The 12,706-nt window shown below is 52.9% G+C and overlaps 4 protein-coding genes across 6 annotated transcripts; 3 read left to right on the forward strand and 1 right to left on the reverse strand.

Annotated features, from left to right (window-relative positions):
* Window positions 1–289: 289 nt before the first annotated feature.
* On the forward strand, window positions 290–1,783 carry pcb-4 (proteosome catalytic beta-4). 2 transcript variants are annotated; one of them, XM_011396216.1, is made up of 5 exons: window positions 338–421; window positions 483–520; window positions 577–734; window positions 809–1,058; window positions 1,145–1,504. In XM_011396216.1, coding segments are annotated over exons 2-5 (612 nt in total). In that variant the 5' UTR covers window positions 338–421; window positions 483–518; the 3' UTR covers window positions 1,347–1,504. The 2 variants fall into 2 exon arrangements, with proteins under 2 accessions (XP_011394519.1, XP_011394518.1); XM_011396217.1 differs by having other exon boundaries at window positions 290–520; window positions 1,145–1,783.
* Window positions 1,784–3,969: 2,186 nt separating this feature from the next.
* Window positions 3,970–7,689, forward strand: NCU01369 (ATP-dependent RNA helicase ded-1). Its single transcript, XM_955833.3, has 2 exons — window positions 3,970–4,548; window positions 4,623–7,689. The coding sequence occupies exons 1-2, from the start codon at window positions 4,361–4,363 to the stop codon at window positions 6,499–6,501; spliced, it is 2,067 nt and encodes a 688-aa protein (XP_960926.3). The 5' UTR covers window positions 3,970–4,360; the 3' UTR covers window positions 6,502–7,689.
* Window positions 7,690–7,804: 115 nt separating this feature from the next.
* NCU01370 (hypothetical protein) lies at window positions 7,805–10,050 on the reverse strand. Its single transcript, XM_955834.2, has 2 exons — window positions 8,227–10,050; window positions 7,805–8,142 (listed from the first exon to the last, which is right to left on the reverse strand). Exons 1-2 carry the CDS (start codon window positions 9,921–9,923, stop codon window positions 8,028–8,030), a joined length of 1,812 nt encoding a protein of 603 aa, XP_960927.1. The 5' UTR covers window positions 9,924–10,050; the 3' UTR covers window positions 7,805–8,027.
* Window positions 10,051–10,267: 217 nt separating this feature from the next.
* Window positions 10,268–12,083, forward strand: NCU01371. Of its 2 annotated transcripts, XM_011396219.1 has the most exons (4): window positions 10,268–10,555; window positions 10,612–10,950; window positions 11,017–11,176; window positions 11,890–12,083. In XM_011396219.1, the coding sequence occupies exons 1-3, from the start codon at window positions 10,322–10,324 to the stop codon at window positions 11,098–11,100; spliced, it is 657 nt and encodes a 218-aa protein (XP_011394521.1). In that variant the 5' UTR covers window positions 10,268–10,321; the 3' UTR covers window positions 11,101–11,176; window positions 11,890–12,083. The 2 variants fall into 2 exon arrangements, with proteins under 2 accessions (XP_011394521.1, XP_011394520.1); XM_011396218.1 differs by lacking the exon at window positions 11,890–12,083 and having other exon boundaries at window positions 11,017–11,292.
* Window positions 12,084–12,706: the final 623 nt, after the last annotated feature.

Below are 12,706 nucleotides of genomic sequence, written 5' to 3' on the forward strand. Positions count from 1 at the left end.
GATTCGTCAAGATCTCCTCCACTGGCTTGGCACAATTGAACGAGTCGGAGAAGGGAATCCCCGTGCCGTGCACTCTACCTTATTGCGTCACTAACAGATATAGGGGCTCTGTCACGCGGAACCGAGCTAGCGAGCTGTTAGTAGTCGGCTGGTGGGGAGGCTCTTGCTGTCTCCAAAAGACGTCCCCGGGCCATCCTGGCAGGTTTCATGACGGAGTGGGGCTGTCTCTCTCGCTGTCTGCTTGCCTGCCCAGTGGTTGCAGCTTTCAGCCCTTCTGGGGACTGGAATGGAAAGATGGAAGACGATAGCGGGCACCTGAACAGCCTGGCCCGTGCTTGTCTTGTCAGCTTGCAGGCTGAAGCTCCAGTGCGCGTTCCCCGTCGCCGTCAGTTCAAGCTCCAACTGCCCTGTCCCGCCATAGGTAGGTAACGACGAGAACCGTGCAAGCCAACGCAACTTGCCAAAGCTTACCAAAACAACAGCATATCATCCATTCACTCACATAACAATCAGCCAAAATGTACGTCGCATCGGTCATGTCTTGGAGAGGTGATATCAGAGCTGATCAGCATGTAGGGAGGTTTTACTAGGCATCACGGGCAAGGACTTTACCATCATTGCGGCGTCCAAGGCCGCTATGCGGGGAGCGACCATCCTGAAGGCATCCGACGACAAGACAAGGTCGCTGAACAAGCACACACTGATGGCATTCTCCGGTGAAGCTGGCGACACAGGTACGGCAGCGATATCGTGATGATGGCGCTTTTGAACCAAACCAAGTTAACCAACTGTTTGTTCCCATCGACAGTGCAGTTCGCCGAGTACACCCAAGCCAACGCCCAGCTCTACTCCATGCGCAACGGGACCGACCTTTCCCCTTCTGCCCTTGCCAACTTTGTCCGCGGCGAGCTTGCGACGAGCTTGCGCTCCCGCAAACCCTACAACGTAAACCTCCTTCTCGGAGGTGTCGACCCTATCACCCACAAGCCCAGCCTCTACTGGCTCGACTACCTTGCGTCGTTGGCGAAGGTCCCCTATGCCGCCCACGGCTACGCACAGTATGTGATCTCGACCGATATCTCTGTACCGTCTTTGATGCGTAGGAGTCATGTACAGAATCACTGACCGGTTCTTTCCTCATCAGATACTACTGCCTCTCGATTCTCGACAAGCACCACCACCCAGACATCACCCTCCACCAGGGTATCAAGCTTCTCAACCTGTGCACCGACGAGCTCAAGAGGAGGTTACCCATAGACTTCAAGGGCATGACGGTCAAGGCGGTAACGAAGGACGGCATCATCGATATCGAGTTCGACGACGACAAGGTGGTTAAGATGGCTTGATTTGTGGGGATGCTTGCTTACTTGCCTGCTTGCGGCTTGGGAAGCCTTGCGGGGGAAGGACAACTCTGTATAATAATACCCATACGACGGAAATGCATGAGTCCAGGTGGCCTCCACCAACGGGAGACCCCTGGCGAATTTGATGATCATAAAGAAAGAGAGAGGAAGAAACAAGGCTATCATGTTAGAGGTGTGAAGTCCGAGAGTCCGTCTCTGCGGCTCCCGGTTTCAGTGTGGCGTGTGGAGCGCGTCTGGGCCGATCATACACCCTGCCACCGACACCATCGCGATACGATACGTCAGGGTTGCTTCTTTTTGATCCTTTCTTCGAAACACTCCTCCAACCGGTCAGATATCGTTACGGCAGTTGAGGTTAAGGAACCTGTTTAACGTCCTCTGGCAATCATGGGCGAAAGTATTATAACATTGAAGCGCACACCGCACTCGGTTTCAATCGAGACAGAGGCTCGACGAGCACTTGAAGTCCGTAGAGGTATTGTGTACCTACCTGAAACCGACAAGCTGTAACATGAATCATGACTACTGGTAAACGTTGAAACAACTAGAAAGTATTTCACATTGTCAGGGAATTGTTGTACAGCCAAATGAGAAGAGCTCGAGCCAGTGAATGGTCAATTCCAATTTCATATGTTCAGTCGGCATCATTAAAAGCACACGCAGAGAAGACGCAGCAAAGGGACTTGAAGGAATGTGCTGAAGTGCATGTGTGTAGTACGAGCCATGTAGTGTATGATCGCTGGCTGACATGACGAGGCCCATTAACACTGAAAGCGGTGAGCGCTACAAGCGTGATGGTTGGTGACTGGTGATACCTTGGGACGACGTGGGGGAATTCAGGACGGAGCCTTTCTGCAAAACCTTCCAAGATAGTACACAACTGTCTCTCTGCAGCTGATACCTACCAACGTACATGTCACCAAAGCGGAGGGCATCAGCGGCCCGATTATGTATGTCGCTGTTGCAACTGTCATCCGAGTGTCTGCTGTCAACATCTGCAAAGGTTAGATAAAAGGTGCGGAGATCGGTGCAGAAAGAGATAGATGGATGTTTATGAGACCGGCAACACCGCCGGCTGAACGCGGGATAGAAGAAAACGACAAGAGGCAAGAGGACAAACCGCCCCTTATCACCTAGACGAAGGAAGTGCCATTTGCCTTTTGCCTGCCAAAGGGGTCAAAGCCAATGGCTTGTTTCCATGTTGTTCCTGGTCTGCCCTTCTGTGTCCACTCAGCATATTGAGGTTTGTGGGCTTGCATGGTCAATCACAGTTGGTCCAGCCAGATCAATAAAGAAAAAAAAAAACCGGTGTGTTTGTGCGTAGCAAAAATTGAAGGCTGAGCAAAGACCTTTCCAAAAGGTTCGAGATCTATAACAGAGGATGGGAAAGATAGCAATGATGCTAATTTATTGCCACCCGAAATGCCTAGCAAGGCCTAGCAAGGGCAAGGCGTGGACGTTCCGCTTGCTGCCCTGCCTGCCCTGCACTGCTGCTTCCTTACAATCGCCAATCGCATGACCAACATTGGCCCCCTAAGACGGTAGAGGTACCGGTACAAAGACCCTTTTTTGCCATCAACGTGACAAACCTTGGAGAAGACGAGCGGATGAACGTTCACGGTCCCGGTCGCTCTTGAAAGCCCAGACTGCAGTAACCTTCGCCCAGATCCGTACATGATCCAGATGGCAATTTTCTTCGGGGCAGCTGGCATCTTTGACACTTCCCCACGTTGCCCACGTAAGAAGGTGGGATTCTGAGTGGCTGACAGTGACAGCAGCCAGCTTTGGTGGGAAAGTGGTGGCCGTCACGATTTGTGCTGTGCTGGCAAAAAGCTCACTGCCGGGTAAAAGATGGCCGCAACTTGGCAAACAAGCGCTGGATCAGACAAGACGAAAGGAAACCGAAAATGAGTGAGCGAAGGAAGGGATGGAAGAAAGAACGAAGGGGACGGGACCCGTTCGTTGTATGCTCATCTTAGAAGACACTGCAAGCTGAAATCTTTCTTCCTGCCTTCTTCATCTGGTCTGTGTTCGGTTGAAGATGGAAGTCGCAACGGTAACTGCACCGCATCCTCGATACGCATCCGCAGTGTCTACAGTACATTACGCTCCCCTCGCTTCCGTCATCTTCTTACCTTACCTATGGTAAGGGGTCCAGTTCCAGCTCTCCCTCTCTGTAGCCCAAAGACACTTGAAATGAGCATTGACCATGTTAGTAAAAGGCTGTAGAATCTAATCGTATATTGGAAAGAAAGGAAAGCATTTGAAAGCTGACAAAACCACCCATCCATGAAGCGGCGACGGCGTGCAGAACGGAAACACCGCTGGCAGAGGTACCTCTACTTCCGTGTCTCTGGGTTGAGATAGACGGGTCGCAGCCAGCGTGCCACAGAGTGAGAGGAGGCTTCGGCGAGTGGGCAAAGCCTCCAGCTTGGACACCTCAGAAGAGTGGAGCCTTCCCACCATGGGCAGTGGGTGGGAAGGCTCGGCGGGCCACCTGCCATCTAACCAGTTAGAACTGCAGGCGGGCAGTGAGCAGCCGGTTCTACCAGTGGAGTCGCAGATACTAAAACACTTGGGGTTTTTCTCCAGGTCGCTCCCGTTTAAAAAAAACTTTCTTTTCCCTTTTCTCTTCCACCACACTCAACAGGATTTTATAATCCATCCCCCCTTTCATCCGAATCGCATTTCCCTTAGCACTCTTGTCGTTCCTTTTTCCTTTTGAAGATTTGTTTTTTCTTCCAAAAGGATACTAGGAGACATTCTCCCAGACTTAATACTTGCGACACACGTTGAGAAAAGAGCGAGCATTCGGTTTGTTCGGTTTTTGCCTTCTTTTCTCGTCAATTCATTCTCGTCGGTTCTCCTTTTGAACATTCGTTCTTTTCGGGAGCCTTTCGAAAAAGCAACAGCTTCGTCAAGTCGATTTTAACGACAACACAACTCTCACTCCTTCACCGCGATTTTATCCGACAAGAAGACCAACCATTGCAATCATGGCGGATCAACTCAGCAGCGGCATGGGCAACCTGTCCATCGACCAGCAGCCCCCCTCGGGCCCCCAGATGGGAGGCCAGGGCCAGATGAGGCGCTCTTACATTCCTCCTCACCTTCGCGGCAAGATGGGCGACGCTGCTCCTCCCATGGCCGGCCCCAACGGTCTTAACAACAGCGCTTGGGCTGGGTAAGTCAAATCCCACCTTGGTCTCACTTGCCCATCAAATGAGATCGCGTGAGCTAACATTCATCGTCTTGCAGTAACAACAACTATGACGCTCGTGGCCCAGGCGGCGGCGGCAACTGGCCCGCTCCTGGTGGTCCCCCTGGCCCTGGCTTTGAGGGCCAGCAGGGCGCTGGCTGGGGCGGCCCTCGTCCTCAGGGCGGCTTCAACCCCAACGCGTACCGCGGCAACGCTGGCGCTGGCGCCGGTGCCGGTGCCGGTGGTGGTGGCGGCAGCTTCAGCAACCGTGGCTCTGGCGATGGTCAGTGGCGCGATGGCAAGCACATTCCTGGCCCTGCCAACCCCCGCGTCGAGCGTGAGCTCTTCGGTACCCCCGACGACCCGTCCAAGCAGCACACTGGTATCAACTTCGAGAAGTACGATGACATTCCCGTTGAGGCTTCCGGTGACAACGTGCCCGAGCCCGTTCTTACCTTCAGCAACCCTCCTCTGGACAACCACCTCATTTCCAACATTCAGCTCGCCCGCTACAATGTCCCCACTCCGGTTCAGAAGTACTCCATCCCCATCGTCATGGGTGGCCGTGATCTGATGGCTTGCGCCCAGACTGGTTCCGGCAAGACTGGTGGTTTCCTCTTCCCCATTCTTTCTCAGTCTTTCCACACTGGTCCGTCTCCGATTCCCGCCAGCGCTGCTGGTGCCTATGGTCGTCAGCGCAAGGCTTACCCCACCGCCTTGATCCTTGCTCCCACCCGTGAGTTGGTCTCTCAGATCTACGACGAGGCTCGCAAGTTCGCCTACCGTTCGTGGGTCCGTCCTTGCGTCGTCTACGGTGGTGCCGATATCGGCTCCCAGCTTCGCCAGATCGAGCGCGGCTGCGATCTTCTTGTTGCTACTCCTGGTCGTCTTGTCGATCTCATCGAGCGTGGCCGTATCTCCCTCTGCAACATCAAGTACCTCGTCCTTGATGAGGCTGATCGCATGCTTGACATGGGTTTCGAGCCTCAAATTCGCCGTATCGTTGAGGGTGAGGACATGCCCAAGGTCAATGACCGCCAGACTCTCATGTTCTCGGCCACTTTCCCCCGCGACATCCAGATCCTCGCCCGCGATTTCCTCAAGGACTACATCTTCCTGTCCGTTGGTCGTGTTGGTTCCACCTCTGAGAACATCACCCAGAAGGTCGAGTACGTTGAGGATATTGACAAGCGTTCCGTCCTTCTCGACATTCTCCACACCCACGCCGGAGGTCTCACCCTTATTTTCGTTGAGACCAAGCGCATGGCCGATTCGCTGTCCGACTTCTTGATCAACCAGAACTTCCCCGCTACTTCCATTCACGGTGACCGCACTCAGCGTGAGCGTGAGCGCGCTTTGGAGATGTTCCGCAACGGTCGCTGCCCTATTCTGGTTGCCACTGCTGTCGCTGCTCGTGGCTTGGATATTCCCAACGTCACCCACGTCATCAACTACGATCTCCCTACCGACATTGATGACTACGTTCACCGTATCGGTCGTACCGGTCGTGCCGGAAACACTGGTATTGCCACCGCTTTCTTCAACCGTGGCAACCGTGGTGTCGTCCGCGAGCTTCTTGAACTCCTCAAGGAGGCTAACCAGGAGGTTCCTGCCTTCCTTGAGACCATTGCCCGCGAGTCCTCGTTCGGCGGTGGTCGTGGCGGTCGTGGTGGTGGTCGTGGCGGCGGTCGCGGTCGCACTCAAACTGCCGATTACCGCAAGTTCGGCGGTTCCGGTGGTGGCGGCTTCGGCGGTGGCTTCGGCGGTGCTCCCGCTAGCGGCGGCTACGGCGGCGGCGGCTATGGTGGTGGTGGTCCCCCCGCCGGTGGCTACGGCGGTGGTGGTGGTGCTGGCTACGGCGGCGGCGGTGGCGGCGGCGGCTATGGTGGCGGCGGTTACGGCAACCCTGGCGGTGCCGGTGGCCAGTCTTGGTGGTAAATTTTCTTCAACCACCTTTTTCCGCAGCCACTCCATGCTGCGAACATGGCCAACGGTCAGATCGGATATTATTCGACGCTTTCTTTGTGGAATTTCTTATCGTACTCTTTTCGATTTCTGATTTTTCTTCGGCATTTCTTATCGCGGCGAAGACATGGCCTTTTCCTCCCACACCGGGTTTGGGAGGAGCAGGCTTCTAAGGCTTACACTCGGGCTTTCACGATAGACATCCTCGCCTTGTTTTGTTCATTCCGAGAACTCCCGACAACAACTTGATACCCTTAGATCGCGAAAGCTTGGGCCTTCTACAAGAGAAGAGCTGCGAGATGGTGCGATTTTGCATCAATTGCAGCCCACGGTTGACATGATTTAGAACGAACTAGATCTCTATGTCAGCCTTCACGATGTCATGTTTCTACTCTTGCCGTTCAGAGAGAGCCTTTTGCTTTCACATAGATGAATGGGTCATGACGCGCCGCCAACTTTTTCATGTTTTCTCTTTTTCTCTGGACATTACACATCATACATAGACAAAAGCGGATTACTCGGTTCCTCTGGCCGCGGTCGACCTACGACACCGCGTCTGGGCAGTCTCTCCCAAGGATTTCTTTTCTTCGATGGGGTTGTTTTTTCCAGAGAGACCTTTGTCTCATAGACCGGTAATTGTTTTTTCGGCAGATGAGAAATGAAAAGGATGCGGGAGGAAAAGAACGCGCGCGTTTACGATGGTTAGCAGGAAGCATGATACCCTTTTTTTCGACATACGCATGGTCTTTTTTTAGAGACCGGGAAGAAGGGGAAAAGTGCGTCCTTCTTGGGTTCTTAATTGGGTTTGAACGGGCACGGGGCAAAAGCTTAAAAGGGCATCTGCGAATGGGCTAATCAAAAAGGAGAGTGTTAAACGGGCAGAGGCCTGGGAAGGGGAGGTGTTCTTTTGCACAATGTTTGTTTTTTCCCTGGACATAGTTTGGGATTTGGGCTTGGTTTATACGGTTGAACCAAGATCGAAGCTCGGGCATTTGGGAAAAGTTCCCCGGACATGGCGGCTGCTTGTTTTTGTCTCCTTGGCATCCGTGGCGCGCGAGACGGAATTGTCTGAACTGAGGAATCCAATCAAAAACATTTCAACTTCGTTATACTCTTGATGTCTTTTGTGCTCGATGACTCGTGATTCGATGTGTGTGTGTGTGTGTGTGTGTGTGTGTGGCCAAACAAAGTAGTGGACTAGGTCCTTTCGGTAATCGAGTACCTATCATGAGAGCATGGCATGACAAGCAAAACATCGAAGTGGCAAGTATACATTTTCGACTTTGTAATTATCGTAAGACTTGAGCTATTGATGTTCTGCGGTGAGCTTTCCAGGATTTTGGATATGTTAAGACTATGATATGATGTGTAGGCTTCCATTCCAACACATGTGGTGGGTGTTGCCGTGTGTATGATAACTTCCAGGTCAAATCTGTGTGTGTCCCATTCATCTCGATTCAAAACTTAGCATTGTCATGATACATCGTCGTCAATCATCACTACGACATCAACTCCTCCAGGATAGACTCCAGCTCCTCTTTCCTAAAAGGTAAGCTCAAGTATTCCGTCCCTATCGAGTCCTTGTGACTCGTAATGATTTGATGATCGTGGAATCTGTTTCCGTTCTGTTAGCCGTTGTCCCTTTAAAACCAAGAAAATCATCTCCACAGCCAAGTCACAACAGAGGGAAGAACATACTCCTTTAGCAGCGTCCTAAACGCCATTTCCGAACTGCAAATAAACTCCTCCACAGCCTTGTTGTAAAGCATCCTATACTCTACCCCCGGCCCTTCTCCTCCCGCTGCAAAGTCTCCTGCCCCTGATGTACCACCACCACCACCACCACCGTCCTCAAAAGCCACCAAAACCTCCCCCACAATCAGCCCAAACAATTTCCTCGCGTTCTCGGGTAAACTCCGCAACACAAACGCCACTCCTTCCTTGCCACCCGCTCTCTTGCCCATCCTACCCAGTAACTCGTGTACTTCGTCTACTACGTCCAACTCTTTGCTGTGGTCTGCAAAAGTGGTGCAGTCGTGAAATGCAAAGTTGAACGAGGAGCGTAAGCTAGAGTCCCAGAGCAGAGGGAAGTCGGGCGTGTCGACTGTGCAAGCGAGAGAGATGGCTGGGTGTGAGGAGAGATGGGCGAGGAGGGATTGCGTTTGGGGTTTGCGGAGGGGGGAGAAGGGGGAGTCGAGGGAGGCTAGGAGGAGGGTGATTCTTGGCTTTTGAGCAAAAGAGGAGAGGAGGGTGAAGAGGTTTTGGATCATGGCGAGCGGGTTTCCGGAGGGTAGGCGGAAGGTGGGGTCGATGGCGGCCGAGATGGTGGTGAGGATCTCGCGGAAGGTGAGGGTGCGGGTGTGCCCGTTGATCATGATGATTGTTGTGTTGTTTGTGTCATTACCGCCGGAGGAGGAGAAGAGGTACTCGGCGAATTGGTGCAAAAGTCGACGCTTGGAGCCGTAGCCGTAGAGGCAGACGCTGAAGCCTTGGGAGAGCTCAAAGGCCCATTGGGGGAAGGAGGCGGCGTGTTGCGACTGGAGGGCATCGATATGTTTTTCGTGGGGGTCCTGACCCAGGTTGCGGAGAAGCGAGAAGTATTCTTCGTGGATGAGGAGGTCGAGCGAGGAGAGCGTGTTGTTCGAGGTTTTGTTGGATCCCGGCTTGTTCTGGTAAAAGTATTGTTCATGGGGAGGGAGGTCTCGGGGTGGTGTGGGCGATTTCTTTCGTCGTGCTAAACCGGGGGGTCTGCCTCCTCGTCCTCTCCCCCTCCCTGTCTTGGATGGAGTGGTTGCTGCTAACTCGGCCTCTTGGTCGGCGAGGTTTTCTTGTTGGGTGTCCCCTTCCTCTTCTTCCTCGCTTGACTCGTAGATCTCTCGTGCGATTTGTTGCTCTTCGTCCTCGTCATCGCTTACGGCGCCCTCCAGCACACGGTCGATGAGAGCCCTGGCACTCTTCCGTCTAGCCGATCGGTCGGCAATTCCTCGCCTGCCGGGTGTGTCGACGCCACTGATTCCTTTGAGCTTGATCGGTGTCTCGTCGACTTGTTTCTTGCGCAGGGCGGATGGTGTGCTCGGCTTGCCACTTGGTGTTCCTCCCGTCTTGGCCTTCGGTGGTCGCCCTATCCTTTTCTTGCTGGGTGTCTGCTCGGTAGGTGACTCGGGTTCTTCTGGCACAGAGGCTAGGTCGCGCTGGAGGAAATCGACCTGTTTCCGCGGGGTGGCGTTTCGCTTTGAAGGTGTTCCTCCATCTTCTGGTTGTCGCCGTTGACGCTTTGCGGAGGGAACCGCATCATCCTCATCTGGAACTTCGTAGGGGTCGGCAGGGAGTGGCCGCTTTCGAGAGGGGCGTTCGACTAGATCGTGCTGATCTGTTGATTTCCGACGAGGAGGCATACCGTTTGTGTTATTGGCTTTGGTTTATGTTGTCCAAGTTGTATGGCATGCCTTGGAGTCCCGCTGTACCTTTACCCTACCTCTGCAATTCGAAGTCTACGGGAAACTTTTGTAAAGTCAAGACGCGCTCGCTTAATTGAGACGCGTTAAGCTGTACATACGCCCGGGATGACGCTACCTACCTCTAGATGGGAAGACAGCAGGTACCTGCTAGAGAGTACCTGCGGGTAGCAGGGTTCGCTGCCTACTAACGGGGGCAAGCCAAGCCCCTGTCTACCACCACATACGCTACCTCTAGGTACTTCGCGGGAGGGTTATAGGTGGGAGAGTTCATAGGCTTTCTTGCAACCTCATGTCATCTCAACCAAACAAACTCCAAGAGGACTATCGCGACCAATATGTCAAAGCTCAATCTCAATTTGTCTGCCTCATTGAACATTTTCAAGCTTATCGCCAAGCCTTCACTATGTCTGCCCCACGCTACAGTTCCAACGTTCAACGACCTGCCCATCCCTCTTAACAAAGCCTTCTCCGGCAATGGCGAGAAGAAGGTTGACATAAAGGCTGTCGTGCTCGACAAAGATGACTGCTTTGCCTATCCTGATCACAATGAAGTGTATGAGGCTTACAAGGTGGGTTGTCTCTCGTCCCAATTCCATTCAGGAACGCTTTGACTGATTAAGCCAAGGAACGCATGGAGGCTCTACGAGCAGCATACCCAGGACGCCGTCTTCTGATCGTTTCCAACACTGCTGGTGCCCTAAGCTGGGACAAGGACGGCCAGATGGCATCCGCAGTTGAAAAGGCCACCGGCATCACTGTTCTCCCCCATGGTGTGAAAAAGCCAGGCTGTGGAGACGAGATCATGTCCTACTTCCGTGCCCACCCGGAAACCGGTGTCACCAGTCCTCACCAGATCGCCGTCGTGGGAGACCGACTGGCCACTGACATGATGCTTGCCAACATGATGGGCAGCTATGGTATTTGGATCAAGGATGGAGTTGTTCCCCACCAGCAGAAGAGCATCGTAAGTGAAACCCTGCAACCAAGCTGCGTGATAAGCCAAAGTCTTTTGCTGACTGGGATATGATAGTGGTCGAGAGTTGAGAGGACTGTTGCGCCCTTCCTTGTATCCCGTGGTTATACCGCTCCTGAGCCAGTGAGCCCCTTTGAGTAACTGCATTTTGTGCTTCTCCAGGGAAAGAAGACAGCGTGTAGTAATGTATGTTTTCTGCATATCCCCAGTAGCTGAGGTGGGTTCTTCTTTTCTTTCGCATCTGTGCCCCATTCTCTTTAATTGTTCCGACGTCGTTGTTCTCCTCTACGTTGTGGTTGTGCCCTTTCCCGATGTCTTGCTCGTTGTGTCCATTGCCTACGAAACATGTTTCTTGTCTCGCTTAATAGTGGTTTCTGGCGCGAGGGAAACAGGCGTGCTTCAGATTTTCCTCTCAGCTGCCGGGCCTGTCTTTCCGTCTGTCTGCGCGATTATCAGAGTTCTCGAGCAACGTTAAGGATACCGTTGTGATTATAAGCGACAGTGTCGTGTGGCTGAGCCGACTGGTCGCTGGTTTGATATCAGTCCCGTTGAATAGCGGCAGAGAACGCTACCAACGGATATGTTAGCAAAGACACAGTAGTTGGACACATCGAGCAGACCTCTTGGAAAACCAGTTCCCGGCAACATCGGGTGTGCGAACAAAGCACGCAAGCTTGTTTACTGGTCGGTAAGCAACACGTTATCTAGTGTCACATCTCTTTGGCAGCTGGTTTCGCTATGTGTTCGGACTCCTTTTTTTTTCTGATTCTTTGTCGAGGGAATGTCGGAGAACCTTATACGTGGACATGACCGACGACCGTCACAATGGATTTATGAATGAATCGAAAACGAACCTAGTGGTTGGCAAAGAACGGGCCAAATCAGGACAATTCCAATAGGATGTTGCTAATGTGATGAAGGTTGTTCAAGGTTCTTCCAAAGGCCTTGAGAGTGACCGAGGAGTGTTCGGTAGTAGTCGTGTGCGTCGGAATAAGTTGAATCCACAACGACGACCTTGCCAGTACGTTTGCTGCCTACAGGCTTCGATAGCAGGTTACTCATCATTTCACTCTCGTGGCCAGCGAGCAGTTAGTCGGTGAATGGTATCTGGAGGCCACAGATTTGCCGGCCGGTCTGGGCGGTCCTGTTGGGACGTTTTGGCAGGTACCAAAACGCCGTTGGTGGCCATGTCCACCTACTCCGTCACCCATAGTCAAAGGCCATTGTCGACCCACAACGTCCTCTCGCAAAACCTCCAAACTGTTTGCCGTCCCAATCATCGTCGTCATTCGGTGCTTCGAAATCTGTTCTCGAAGACGTCAACTGCACAACTGATAAGGTTGGCGCAAGGCAGTCGCACAAGTTCTGAATCCCCTTCCATAACCCAAAAGGAGGCCCAATTCTCAAAATTCGGAGGGCAGCCACGGAGAGTCACTTGCGGATCAGCTTTGGTAAAATCTCAATCCAGAGGTATACGCTGTCATACAATCTTTGACCTCCATCGTTTTCTCCGCCGTTGAGCGATCTGGTCACGTTCGGAGCGGACGAGTGCGAGTAACGAGATAGGTGGTGGTAGGCATCCCGATCGGCCCCAGCAATTTGGACAAGCCTTGTTTGTCGTCTGATATAGACGGCAACGTTGGATGTGTCACGGCTGTCTTGAATAAGGGCCCCGACAATATCACTAGTTCAGGTTTTGTTGTTCCACCGCTTTAACTCTTCCTTCACTGGATCACTTCTCAGACGG

This window comes from Neurospora crassa, linkage group V, assembly GCF_000182925.2.
Source record: "Neurospora crassa OR74A linkage group V, whole genome shotgun sequence".
NCBI classification, from domain to species: domain Eukaryota; kingdom Fungi; phylum Ascomycota; class Sordariomycetes; order Sordariales; family Sordariaceae; genus Neurospora; species Neurospora crassa.